Source organism: Nannospalax galili, unplaced genomic scaffold (genome assembly GCF_000622305.1).
Source record: "Nannospalax galili isolate Female #2095 unplaced genomic scaffold, S.galili_v1.0 scaffold357, whole genome shotgun sequence".
Taxonomy (NCBI): Eukaryota; Metazoa; Chordata; class Mammalia; order Rodentia; family Spalacidae; genus Nannospalax; species Nannospalax galili.
The window spans coordinates 1516202-1528522 of NW_008340410.1; the positions used below are offsets into that span (position 1 = coordinate 1516202).

The 12321-nt window shown below is 42.6% G+C and overlaps 1 protein-coding gene across 1 annotated transcript in view; it reads right to left on the minus strand.

The window, feature by feature from the left end:
* Positions 1 to 12191, minus strand: part of LOC103736022 (submaxillary mucin-like protein) — a 28889-nt gene extending 16698 nt beyond the window's left edge. The window contains exons 1-6 of the mRNA XM_029564649.1: positions 12149 to 12191; positions 5457 to 5519; positions 1396 to 1449; positions 1229 to 1282; positions 732 to 782; positions 166 to 219 (exon numbers count right to left, since the gene is read on the minus strand). Of these exons, the coding sequence (XP_029420509.1) occupies positions 166 to 219; positions 732 to 782; positions 1229 to 1282; positions 1396 to 1449; positions 5457 to 5519; positions 12149 to 12191 (319 nt within the window). The remainder of the gene's footprint in view (positions 1 to 165; positions 220 to 731; positions 783 to 1228; positions 1283 to 1395; positions 1450 to 5456; positions 5520 to 12148) is intronic.
* Between the last annotated feature and the right edge of the window lie 130 nt (positions 12192 to 12321).

The window sequence follows — 12321 nt, forward strand, 5'->3', positions numbered from 1 at the left end:
CTGTGAGGTCAGATACTGGTAGTAAGGACTTTTCCAGAATACATTCAGTTGTTAAGAAAAGACCAAGGTAACCACAAATTACTCTTCAAGAAAACATGCCTCCTAACAAGCAAGGCTGCCGGAGTCAGAGTCCTACTAAGGCCCACACTGAGCTGCTTGGCTCACCTGCTGGGGGCCAGCTTCCAGGGGAGCCACTGAGCTGTGTTGAAGTCCTGGCCTCTGAGGAAGGAAATAAGCAAAAGTGAAGTTTGAGGAATTGCTATAAGAACTGTGTTGATACGTCATCAGAGCAGGCACTCTGATTTATACTGAGAGCTTAAATAAACATGATCTTTCTTTTTAACTTATTTGTGTGGGAACTTCCAGATTCAGTGGTTGCCTGCCTGGGGGTTAACGAGCATTAGCTTCCCAATAGTACTGGGAAGGCTATGTGCCTTGAACCAGTGGAGGACTTTCCCTACAGCCACTGCCTCTGAAGGAATGACCCATCTCATTTCTTTCTCTGCTCCATGAACTGCTGGGGTAGAACCCACTGAATGTGAAGGATCTGACCCCCTCACCTGGTGAAACTGAGCTCCCTGATATGACAGAGGTCCCTACAGAGAAAACAGATGACAGGCTAATCTTCATAAATTGTACTCATCACTTACTTGAAAGTATTTTGATATTCAGATGTTTAAAGTAGAATTCTTTCAGTCTGAAACTCTCGAATGATATTTAATCCCTCTCACCTATCTTAGAACCAGCTGCAGCTGGTTCCTTGTGAACCACGATGGTGCCTACTGTATAAGGGAAAAGATTCAACACAATACATTTCCCTACTCTACTAATATGTTTAAGCATGTCCTCTGTGATTTAATTGTCCACCCTTGGGCTGTACTAACAAACAGACTACTCAAGGATCTCACCCCTGGAGCAGCTCACACTCCAACAGAGAACAGTAACATTAAGACCTGTGTATTAGATGCTAGTATGCACTTTTGGGGAAAAAAGAAAAAACCCTACATTGTATACAAAGGTCCTGATACAGAAGTTGGTCAACAGGATGCTCCCATCCCTGCAAGCCAGAGTCCCTACAAATCCTTGGCGGCCATGGAATTCCTGAGTAGACCTGCAGATTGCGTCCCCAGGGGGAATGCCATTCCTTTCCTCTGCCCACCTCTTACTGGTGTTTACCATCCGGAGAAGGGCTTCATAAAAACCCCAACTTCAAAGACTCATCGCTCACCTGCCGGAAGTTCCGTGTGGGCGGACCCTCTTTCTTCAGAGGAAGCTGGGGCCCCTGAAAGCCAAAAGGAAGGAGCGGAGAGTAGGCGTGAGAAAGTGCGGACGGTGCCGCTGTGCGTTTTAACACTGAGCCTAAGGTCCACACTTGGCGTATATTTTCATACTTACCTGTGTTTGGTCTTCCCGGTTCTGAAGTTTCCCCAGAGACTCCACCAATGGTGCCTAAAACAAGAAAGCGATGAGTTCAGTGACTCCTCTGACACTTGATTCAGCTGGGGATCACAGTTCTGGAAGCCAGCGCCGCGCCAACGAGCTAGAAGTAACCTGGATTTGTCCCATGTTACATTTTGACACCAAGTCTACTGAGGAGGTTCTCACCACCATGCCCTTTTCTTTGAAGCCGGGAGTGGGAAATTTCTTCTGTATCACCTACTTGTCATTAGTTCAAATTCTTGACTGTCTGGCAAAAGCCACTGTGAGCACAGAAAGTAAAGGAGGCTGTGCTGGATAGCTTTAGTGTCAACTTGACACACCTGGGTTGAGGGAACCTCAATCGGGAAATGGCCTGTGGCCATGTCTGAAGGGCATCTTCTTGATGAGTGATGTGGGAGGGCCCAGCCCACTGTGGGTGGTGCCACCCCTGGGCAGGTGGGCCTGTGTTGCATAAGAAAACAGGCTGAGCAGGGGCCAAAGAGAGCAAGCCTGTAAGCAGTGTTCCTCCATGGCCTGTGCTCCAGCTCCTGCCTCCAGGTTCCTACCCTGAGTTCCTACCTTGGGCTCCCTGATGAACTGATGTGACCTGGGAGATGTAAGACAAATAAACCCTTTCCTCCCCAAGTTGGTACTGGTCAGAGTGTTTTGTCACAGCAATGAAGAACAAACTAAGACAGAGGCAGTATAGTAACTGTTTTGCCTTTCCCCCCTTAGTTTTATCAATAAAGAATATATTTTGGGGGGCTGGAGAGATGGCTCAGCGGTTAAGAACACTGATTGTTCTTGCAGAAGACCCGGGTTCAAATACGAGCACCCACATGGCCGCTAACAACTGTCTTAACTCCAGTCCCAGGGGATCCGACAGCCTCTTCTGACCTCCTTGGGCATTGCACGACACGGGTGCACTTACCTACATGCAGGCAATACACGTATACACATAAAATAAAAAACAATAAATAAAATATTAAAAAAAGAATATGCCTTTGGAAGATCTGAGGGAGTTAAAGGAGGGAAGATGTCAGCCCTGTAACCCTAACTCATGGCTGCCTCACCTCTTACTGTTCCACTGACTCCTAGGAAAGTTGTGAGCTCTAAGGGAACATAAGAAGGTTTGGTTTGCTGGAGAATATTTAAGGATGACAGGAAACATCCTATGATAATGAGAGGAGCCTCCTAGTAATCAGAGGACCAGAAGACTCACGTCACTGTCTTCACTCACCCTTGACAGAGCTGTGTGGAGCAGCAGCTGTGCCAGGGACAAGCCTAGTGGTAGCTGACACACAGAAGGGGCTCCAATCACCACAATGACTTTTGCTGGTCTCTGGCTCCAGCCCTGATGGTGTGTTTTCCTACTGATTGTCACATTACAAAAGCCTTCAGGGCTTTTGGATCAGTTTCTCGCCTTGAGGCAATTAGTCCTAACATGCCAGGAGAAGGGGGCAGGTGGCTCTCTCTACCTTCACTTGTTTTACTGCCCAGAAGTAGAAGACAAAGAGGTTTGCTGCAAATTTTAGACATCAAGAAAATACTAATCATTAATACTGCTTTGGAGCATAGAGACCTTGGTATAGGCGTGGTTCTAAGACATGTCTGTTATTTCTACTTCCCAATCAAGCCATTTTTAGACCCCCAGGATACATTAGTATCACTTGTCTGCACTGGGAAAGTTCCTCAGAACAATTAGCTGTTCTATTTCAGAAGAAGCTATTGGTACATTCTTTAAAAATTTAAATGTAGCTGGGTGTGGTAGCACATGCCTTTAATCCCAGTACTCAGGAAGCAGAAGCAGGCAGATCTCTGTGAATTCAAGGCCAGTGTGGTCTATATAGTGAGCTCCAGGCTAACTGGGGCTACAGGGAGACCCTGTCTCAAGAAGACCAAAAAAAAAAATTTTTTTTTAATGTCAAAGAAAATGTGTCTGGAATAAGATACAGAGTCTCTGAAGAACCACACTCTGTTCTTCAGGAAACAGGACTGCCAAGGGGGTCACTGTAATGAGAGCCACCGCTCGCAGTCATTCCCACCTGTCAGGTACTCGGTCCCAGCACTGCCCCTGCTTTCTGTGAAAGCTGTGGCCTCTGAGAAAAGAGAAACAAGAAAAGCATGCGGTCGGGGGCGTTGGAGATGGTGGTAAAAGACACTCTCGCTTTGGCCCTGCAGATCTATGCAAGCTATGCATTTGAGATGCGTATTCAAACACCGGTGTTGGAACCTTGGGATTTGGTGGCTGTCCCAGAGACCTCACTAGAAGAACCTAAAATGAGAACAGTGAAGGAGCTAGGAGAGGAAACAATCCTGGAAACAGAGATGGGGTCCTGAACGCTGGAAGATGTTTTTCCTGAGGATTTCTGTTCTAGAAAGAAATGGACTATGAACGAGCCCCTCTCCCTTCGGCCAATTTATTGACTGTTTTGTGACAGACTTTTTTCCTTCCACTGTACCCTGTTCAAAAACAGAGGGGAGCTCAGTTCTATTTTTCATCCTTCACTTCCAGGGACTTGGCCTCCTGGTACTCCAGCAGGAAGGAAAGAAGTCCAGATGTTCTTACTTGTACACTTGGCACTCTGTGATGATGGAGTGTTTGAGAAGCTCCTAGGAGGCAGGTGTGCCTTCCCCTGACAATCTGCCATCCTACCTGGACTGGGGTCCTGTGAGCTACTGCTGACCCCAAGGGAAACCACGGTGGCACCTTCTGATAGCACAGAGGGCACTCAAAACATTCCTGCAGAACTTTCATGGTTGTTTGTCATGACGCCCTTGAAGCATGCACAGAGACACACAAGTCCCAGACACACCTATGAGAATAAAAACTGGCTTGCATTTCAAGTATGTGAGAGTACCTATGTTGGAAACTTCTGAACTGCTACTGGCTTCCAGAGGAATGGTGGTGCCTCTGAAAAGAAGTCTCGTGAGTTTCAAACTGTTCCCCACTCATCCCTGACTTCAGTGAGCAAGGACACAGGGACACTTGACAGAGAAGCTGACTACAGGCAAATCCAGGGGTGTTAACAAGTGGGCTTGGGCTTGTATGTTTTGTTCCCTAAGAAAGTATTTTCTTAGCCTTCTTGTCTTCCCTGCTTTGCTGCAGCACCAAACAATAAAGCAAGAGAAACACCGAAGATTGTCTATTTAAAAGTCTGCGTTTCTCGCCGCATCGGGAAACTTTCTAATATCGACAGTCAATCCGCCGACTTTCCAATGCATACTTCCTGACAAAGTTCCAGACTCTTAAATGTCTGTACTTGAAGTTCTGTGGCAGGTAGCAGAACTTCTTTCAGAACCGTTAAATAACGTTCCACAGGAGGCTGTGGCTTTGGACTGAGAATCTGCTCGACCAAGAGCGTAAACCAGTGTAGAGTTTGGTCCCAATAATTGAGCTGGTTGTAGAACTCCCTGTAACTAATTAACTGACTAGGCTGCAAGTAGTAAACTAACTAATACTGTAACAAACGGCTGGCTCGTTAAGCTACACCTGATAGTTTTGCATTTCTCAGACCTATTTTAGTTTTTAAAATGCTGTTGGATTGATTGTGATTTTCCTAATTTGTTTCCATTTTGTTTATGTTGTTCATATAAACTCTGAATTCATCTAAGACTGTTCCTTGCTGCAGTGCCCATTTATCTTGACTGCCGGTGACTTCCCACCTTGGTGCCATTCATGAATTACTAGGAGTAGAACAGAGTTTCAGGGTCCTAAATCTTGTCAGTCATCTAGCAACTGATTTTCACTGATAAAAATATTCAATGTACGGGAATAAAATAGCCTGGCTACATTTTAGGGAACACTATTTATTGGCAGATGAGCAGAAAGGACAGCTCATGGGTCAGCAGGCTCAGCTGAGTTTATTCTGTCTTCTTCCTAGGGAATTTGTGGCCTCTGAGCCAAAGGAGAAACAGTGCACAGTTGGGAGAACCTGAAGAATTTGGATGAGTATAGGGGTGACCTAGGGTAGAAAAAAAACCTGAGGAAACTTCCTTCAGTCCCCAAGGAAACATTCCACACAGCATGTTCTCACCTGTGTTGAAGCTGCCAGGGGCAAGAGTTGTGCCAGTGGTAAAGACCCCAGAGGTACCCAAATCTGAAAAAGTCCAGGGGTTCCTTTAGTGACTGACTGTGCCATGACAGGACCTCCAACTAGATGTCTTAGCACAGATGCCCCTTGGATATAACAAGTAAGCTTTTGATGTTTACTGCTGCTGTTGTTTTTAGGCAGGGTGTCATGTACCCCAGGCTGGACTTGAACTCCCTGAGCTTCTGGCCTTTCTGTCTGCGCTTCTTAGGAGCTAGATGACAGACTTTGTTTGTTGATTTGTTTGTTTGTTTGATGAGGTTCTTGGGGTTGATCCCAAGGCGTTACGCATGCTAGACAAGCACTTGAGAAATCCTTTGCTAGCATTCCCTCACAACGATGACAGGTGATGTAACGATGCATGATGGGTCACAGCTACCTGGTCGACTCTCAGTGGCTTAGTGCTCTGGTATTAACAACAGCTTTGCACATGCTCAGTACCTGAGACACGGGCAACTGAAAAGCCTCACTCCTCCTTAGTGGGATGAAAGAGGATTCTTGGAAGAAAGAGCATCTGATTTGAGTCTTTATCATTCTTTAGGATGTGCCTATTTGAAATCCAGGAAGGGGCACAGAAAGCAGAAGACAAGATAGGCAGAATGCAGTTCTAAGGAAACATAGAGCATATAAACAGAGTGGATTTAAAAATCGCTGGAAATATAGTTTGAATTAAATGAGAAAATAACTTCCTAGTGTTAATGTGCGTGCTAAGTCGACACTCCACCAACTGAACCACATCCTCAGCCCCCAAAGGATTCCTTAGAGTGGAGATTTATAATAATACTCACAAGGAGCTCAGAGAGGGTGAACCTGGCAGGGGTGTGCGGAGGACATGATGACTCACATTCAGGGCTAAGGGAACGTACTGACAGTGTGTGAGTGATTGCTGCAGTGCACGGATGGCAGACCTTTACACAGACAGAGACAATAATATGGAACCATCGGCCGCAGTTTGTATAAAACATGTCTGAGAACAGAGAAAACTGAAGAGACGGAATTTGCCTACAATAGTCCAGAATAAAGGTTCCTCTAGGTGGAAGGATAGTAACTCCTACGACAGAAAATAGCTGAGGGGAGAGAATTCAGGCTTTTAAATCAATAAGACTTGTCTGGTTTTAAACAGATGACAAGGTTCAAACTTCGGTTGCTTCACCAAACAATTAGATAAATAACATTAATCAATGAGGTACTGGCTGCAGCCCAGACTGGCTGCATGCAAGACCCTGGGGGCTGTCAAAGGTACATGCAGCAGGGCCCACTTTCCACCAAACTGAAATCCAATCAGTCAAGTGCATGAGCATTGAAGCTGGACATGACAGCACGTGTCTTTAGTCCCAGGAGAAGGGGGACAAACGCAGGTGGGTCTCTCAGAGTTCCCATGCAGCTGGGTCTAAAGAATGCGTCCCAAGGTAGCCAGGGATACATAGTGAGACCCTGACTCCCAAATCCCCAGAAAACCAAAACAAAACAAAACAAATTCAGTGCTGAACATTACAAAAAGCCAAACAAAGAAATCCAAACACTTCATCAGATAGGGATCATAATAGAAAAAAATTGCAATAAAGATGGTTATATTCTATAATATAAGCAAGCTTATAGTCTAATATAGATGTGAAATACAGAAGTATCAACTAGGAAAAACGAGAAAGCTTGCCTTTTAATACTGTTTAGTTCCAAAGATATTAAGATGCAAGAAAAGCTAAACAATTTTCATGTAAATTGTAGGTGACGACATGCATGTGCACCACTTTCTATTAGTAAAAGAGAGATTTTGTGTTGCTTTGGTTCGTCTGAACACTTGTACCATTGCTGTAAAATATGTCACATAAAGGAATCGACCTTTATGATCAGTTAAGTAGATGGAAGACAGAAGACAGAACTCTATGATATCAAAATCTAATTCGAAGTCTCTGATGAAGACTTTAACCTGATAGCCATTTCTTTTGCAGTGTTTCTTATTCCTGGTAAGACAACGCCACTGCTTTCCAAGTGCACATTTATAATCTCCTATTTTCTTACCTGTTACTTTAGGCTGTTGTGATGGCACTAAAATAAAAAACAAACACAATGTAAGTATATACATTAATTTATAATGATTAATTTATGTATTAGATTATAATTTTGGATGACTGTCATATTCTTTTAGGTACTACGTGTGTGAGCGTGCATGCGTGCGTGCGTGCGTGTGTGCATGTGTATATGTGTGCGTGTGTATGCTACTGGAAATTTGACCCAGGGCCTTGTGGATGCCAGTCAGGCACTCTCAGTGAGTCATAACCTCAGCCTTCTATTTTACTTGATTTTTTGAGATACACTATTGTTACATCACCCATTCAGGTCTTGAACTTAGGATCACCTTAATTCTGACCCCCCCCCACCGAAAGAGCAAATATTTTGTTCAATATTCAAATGGAAAAGATAAAAATGCTATGATGATACATACTCTGTAGAAACATATTTTTGTGCTGGCTTAATTTCAACTTACATGCAATAAATATGACTGGAATTGTGACAAATGGTCCTAATAAAGAGAAAATCAGAATGAAATATCTTCGGGAGGTAACCTTTTCCTCTAAGAAATCATATTACAAATTAGCAAACTGAAAATAAGTCATTGCCTTTCTTCCAAGTCAATATTTATTCTTATTTGTGGCTGTTTAAAGATTAAGAAGTTAGATAACACTAAGCGTGTCTTAAAAAATAAAAAAACCCACTATGCCCCAATAGTTACTTAGAACCATGGCATCTTAGAGCTTAGGAATCTGTTTTTAAAATGTATTCTTTAAGTCCTTTCCCCCAAAGCCTATATTCTGCTCAAAACTCTGAAAATTGAGTGATATTATTATTATTATTATTATTCTTTCATGTGTATGAATTACTGTATTTCTGTGTGTCCATGCTGTTGGGGGTGGTGTGTGTGCATGTCGAGGTTAGAGGATGACTTCATTTGTCATTTTTCTCTTTCCATGTTTCTGTGGGTTCCAGCAATTGAACTCAGGTCATCAAACTTAATACGGAAAATGCTTTTACCAACTGAGGCATCTCCTTAGGCCACCACTGAATTTTTTCTCAGACACTACGATACCAAGTATATTGCTACTTTAGATACTTAAATGATGCATTGTATCTTTGAAAAAGAATTAGTTGATTTAGCATTAGGAAAAATAAACTGCCGTAGGGATATTTGTGAATTCTACCTCAAGTTGGAATAATGTATAAAAGAAAGTTATAAAATGTTGATTAATCAAACAGTAGTTTAAAATTTTGTCAAATAAAACCCTCTGAAAGTTGTTTCAGAACAGCAAATGGTACCCTTTGTTACAATGCTGGATCTCATTTCCTGCAGCGCGCATACTTATAAATGGGCAACACTTAGCTTTGCACCTTTCAAAGCAAGCACTGATGGGTTATTAAAGAACACTGCGTGCTTTTCTTCAGAGGAGTGCAGTATCAACTGAGAACCAGTCTTTGGAGTCAGAACAGAGAGGTAAAAATATTGGTTTCACCATCTGACTTCCTACAATAGCTAGATCAGGTTCGATTAGTCTTTGGCTAAGTTTCCCATGAGCATTGTGAGAAAACAATAATCATTCTAATAATTAAATGAGACAATGTCTTTATGCAAATAATTATTTTACCATTTTTTAAACTAGTCACCGAGTATGAAAATGTGTCAAAACTATATCTGACACCCCCTGCTTATTCACCAACAGGGTCTTTTCTAGTGCTACTGTTGAGCCTGGGACATGTGCTGTGGAAGCTGGGAGGAGACAGGAAGGAAGGTCAGGAGCCACATGCTGGCTTTGTGGGACGCCACATCGACCTGGTCAGCGTTACTACTGGGTCCAGATACTGTTTCTCATACCTGAAGGGAAAGCTGGGTTTCTGCTCTCCACTCCTGTAGAAGTTACAACTGTGGTACCTCCAATTAGAGCAAATAAGAAGAACTTCAGGAACATGAGTCATTTTCATTTGAGCTTCTTTTGGCTATCACACTTCACTTAATCGAGTTTGGACCTGTGACTGAATTAATGCCAACTCCTCGTTAAAGCAAATTTTGATCTGAGAGCTCAAGTTTCCACTGGCTAGACATGATTTTAAATGTAAATGGTGTTTCTACCACTACTTCACTGAAGCTAAAGTGGTCGTCAGCTCTAAACTTCTAGTTGGATCCGATTTGAAACCAATGAGGTTCTACATGTAAATGGTTGCTATACTGCAAATGCTCTCTGCAAATATTCATAATAAAACTAAAATACTAACTTTACCATTTTGAGAGTTCACCTCAATTACTTCTCTTTTAATTCAGTCCCTTAAAGGCACTCACTTAGACTTTTAACTATCTGGGGCCTCTGTGTTTGATTATTCATTGGTGTGCTTTGCCTTACGGCTGGGTTTTCCAGGCTGGTGGCCCCAGAGCCTGCTGCTCTATCTGTACTTCCTCTGCCTGCTCCTGAAGTAGCTCCCACAGATGGCCTGTTGTACCTGGACAGCATACAAAACAGCTGGGATTATATCAACTTCTAAAATTTCTGGGGACCCTGAGAATAGTAAACGGTCTTTGAGAGGCCCATCATGCATGCTTTTTTTTTTTTTCAAATATTTCAGTAGCTTTGGCTCTGATCAATGCAACTGACTTGAATGAACAGACTTCTATGATTAGTTGGCCATTTACTGGAGACTGAATCCCAAAGCAGACTCACCCCCTGGCAGCCTAGGGGTTCTTCCTAGTGCTACACTTGACTCAACTGATTCTACTGAAATCCCTACTAAAAGAAGAGAGAGAAAAGAAAGATCACGTTTAATTAAAATGAACTTGATGGCTGTGATTGTTTCTACGAGCACTTGGCCCCCTGAGTCACACCTGCCCTTCCTCTTACTGAAGTAATCGTTTCCTAACTTCACCCAACCACCAAGCTAGTATTCTTCTTCAAAATTCTGACTATATCCTCTGATCCAGAATGCTGTATAGTAGTAATTCTTTACTATTAACAATTTATCTTCATTCTTAGTGTGTGTAAGAGTTGCTTGCTCAGTCTACTAAAATGCAAATCCTCCTTTCCTGGTAGAAATTTTAATACTATTTAAAACACTGAAGAGATTGAGTTTGTGCTGCAAATAGGCTCCAGTGCACATTTTCAGTGTGCTGGACACCTGTGAACTGTGGGTTGTGAGGATAAAAGGGTAAGTTAGTTGTTATGACTAGGAAATGATGTAAAGGGACACTAGGAAAATTCAAAGTTCTCCTCTGTTCTGTCTCTGCCTTCTGCATATACATTTGCACATATGTGGATATAATGCATACCCTTATACAGCATATGCACATATGTACACCCACTCCTCTTTTTAAAATAAGGCTACAAAGTATACGCATGACTTTGCTACTGCATTTTCCCCTTATTAAATTCTGGAAATAAATCGCCATATTCAGTATCTTCTCAGTCCTTTACAGGATGGCTTGCTGCAATTTTATAGCACAATTCATCCCATGTATCTTTTTTTTTGTTGTTGTTATACTGTCCTTTTCCTTTGGGGTGTTTAAGGCCATACAGTTGGCCCAGATAAATGAATTTATCTTTACTCTTAAGGTCGTTTGAGGATCTTTTCCTCGGGGGTCACATGGGCTTGGGAGGAGCCCCTGGTTCCTTTCTTTTACCAGTTCTGCCTATGTGAAGATAAGTCAAAGGTCCTGCTCAACCACAGCTGGCTTCGCTTGGGAGCACGGAGGAAATAATTCCTCTGTGTTGACCCTCCTCTTTGTAGACTAGACACTGGTTCAAGTCCATCTCATGGGGTCTCCTCAGCCTCCTTGATCAAGAGGACAGGTGATCCACTACAGTTACAGGACATTTTGAGAGATGCTCATAGTCCCCTAGAACTAGTCGACCTAGGAGGGCAAGGAGCAAAAAGTGTCCTTTATGTCCCTCTGACCAAATTAGTGTAGGCCTCAAAGTATGTCTGTTAAACATCCAAGAAGGTTAGTTCCACCAGTCTGGTACTTCTAATTACTGTGTGTCATGTAGATGAATCTTGGGCAAAGACAATTGTTCTCAGATAAACCTTACCTGGCATATATATTTCTTGATCTGCTGTGTATAATTTGTCAGTAGGTTGTTGGAGTAATAATGATTCCCTCTGGTTTTGAAAACCAATGTGAGAAATAAATAATGCCTACCTAGTTTTCAAAACCATGTTTCGTTTTAAAACTAAAAAAGCTTTGTTTCTAATCTTTTTTTATTATTATTAAAAAAAACCACCGTAGCATGTTCATACATAAATTATTTTGTACTCTGGTCATGTGACTTCACCAGAGGGCACAAAAAGCAAGATTTCCTGGCCAAAGGGCAAATGACTGTGATTCTGTTAGATCTGCTTGGTTGGCTTCCCGGCGTGTCACTGGTGAGCACCATCCTGCAAGGCATCCGGCACCACCTGTTTCTTTTCTGACCTGTCAACAGGGCTGTTGTCAAACTCGGATTTCTGCCAATCCAGACTATGAAAAATGATAGCTCACCGTGGTTTTCATTTGCATTTTTCTGGAGTATGAATTTGATCATTCACTTCAAATTCCACACTTCCAATTCCCACCTAGTCCAGGTCATTAATAACTTTTGGACTGACCTATATCTTACTCTTACCTTCTATGAATTCTGTGTCATTTATGTTTTTGTTTCCTGTCATTGCTACTGTTGTTATGACTATGGACTCTAGGGTTTTTTTTCTAACAAGGGACAGAAAAAAAAAATGCTGTACCATTGCAGATACCTGGATAAGCACTTGCAAGTCTCAGAAAAGTAGGAGCGAATGATTG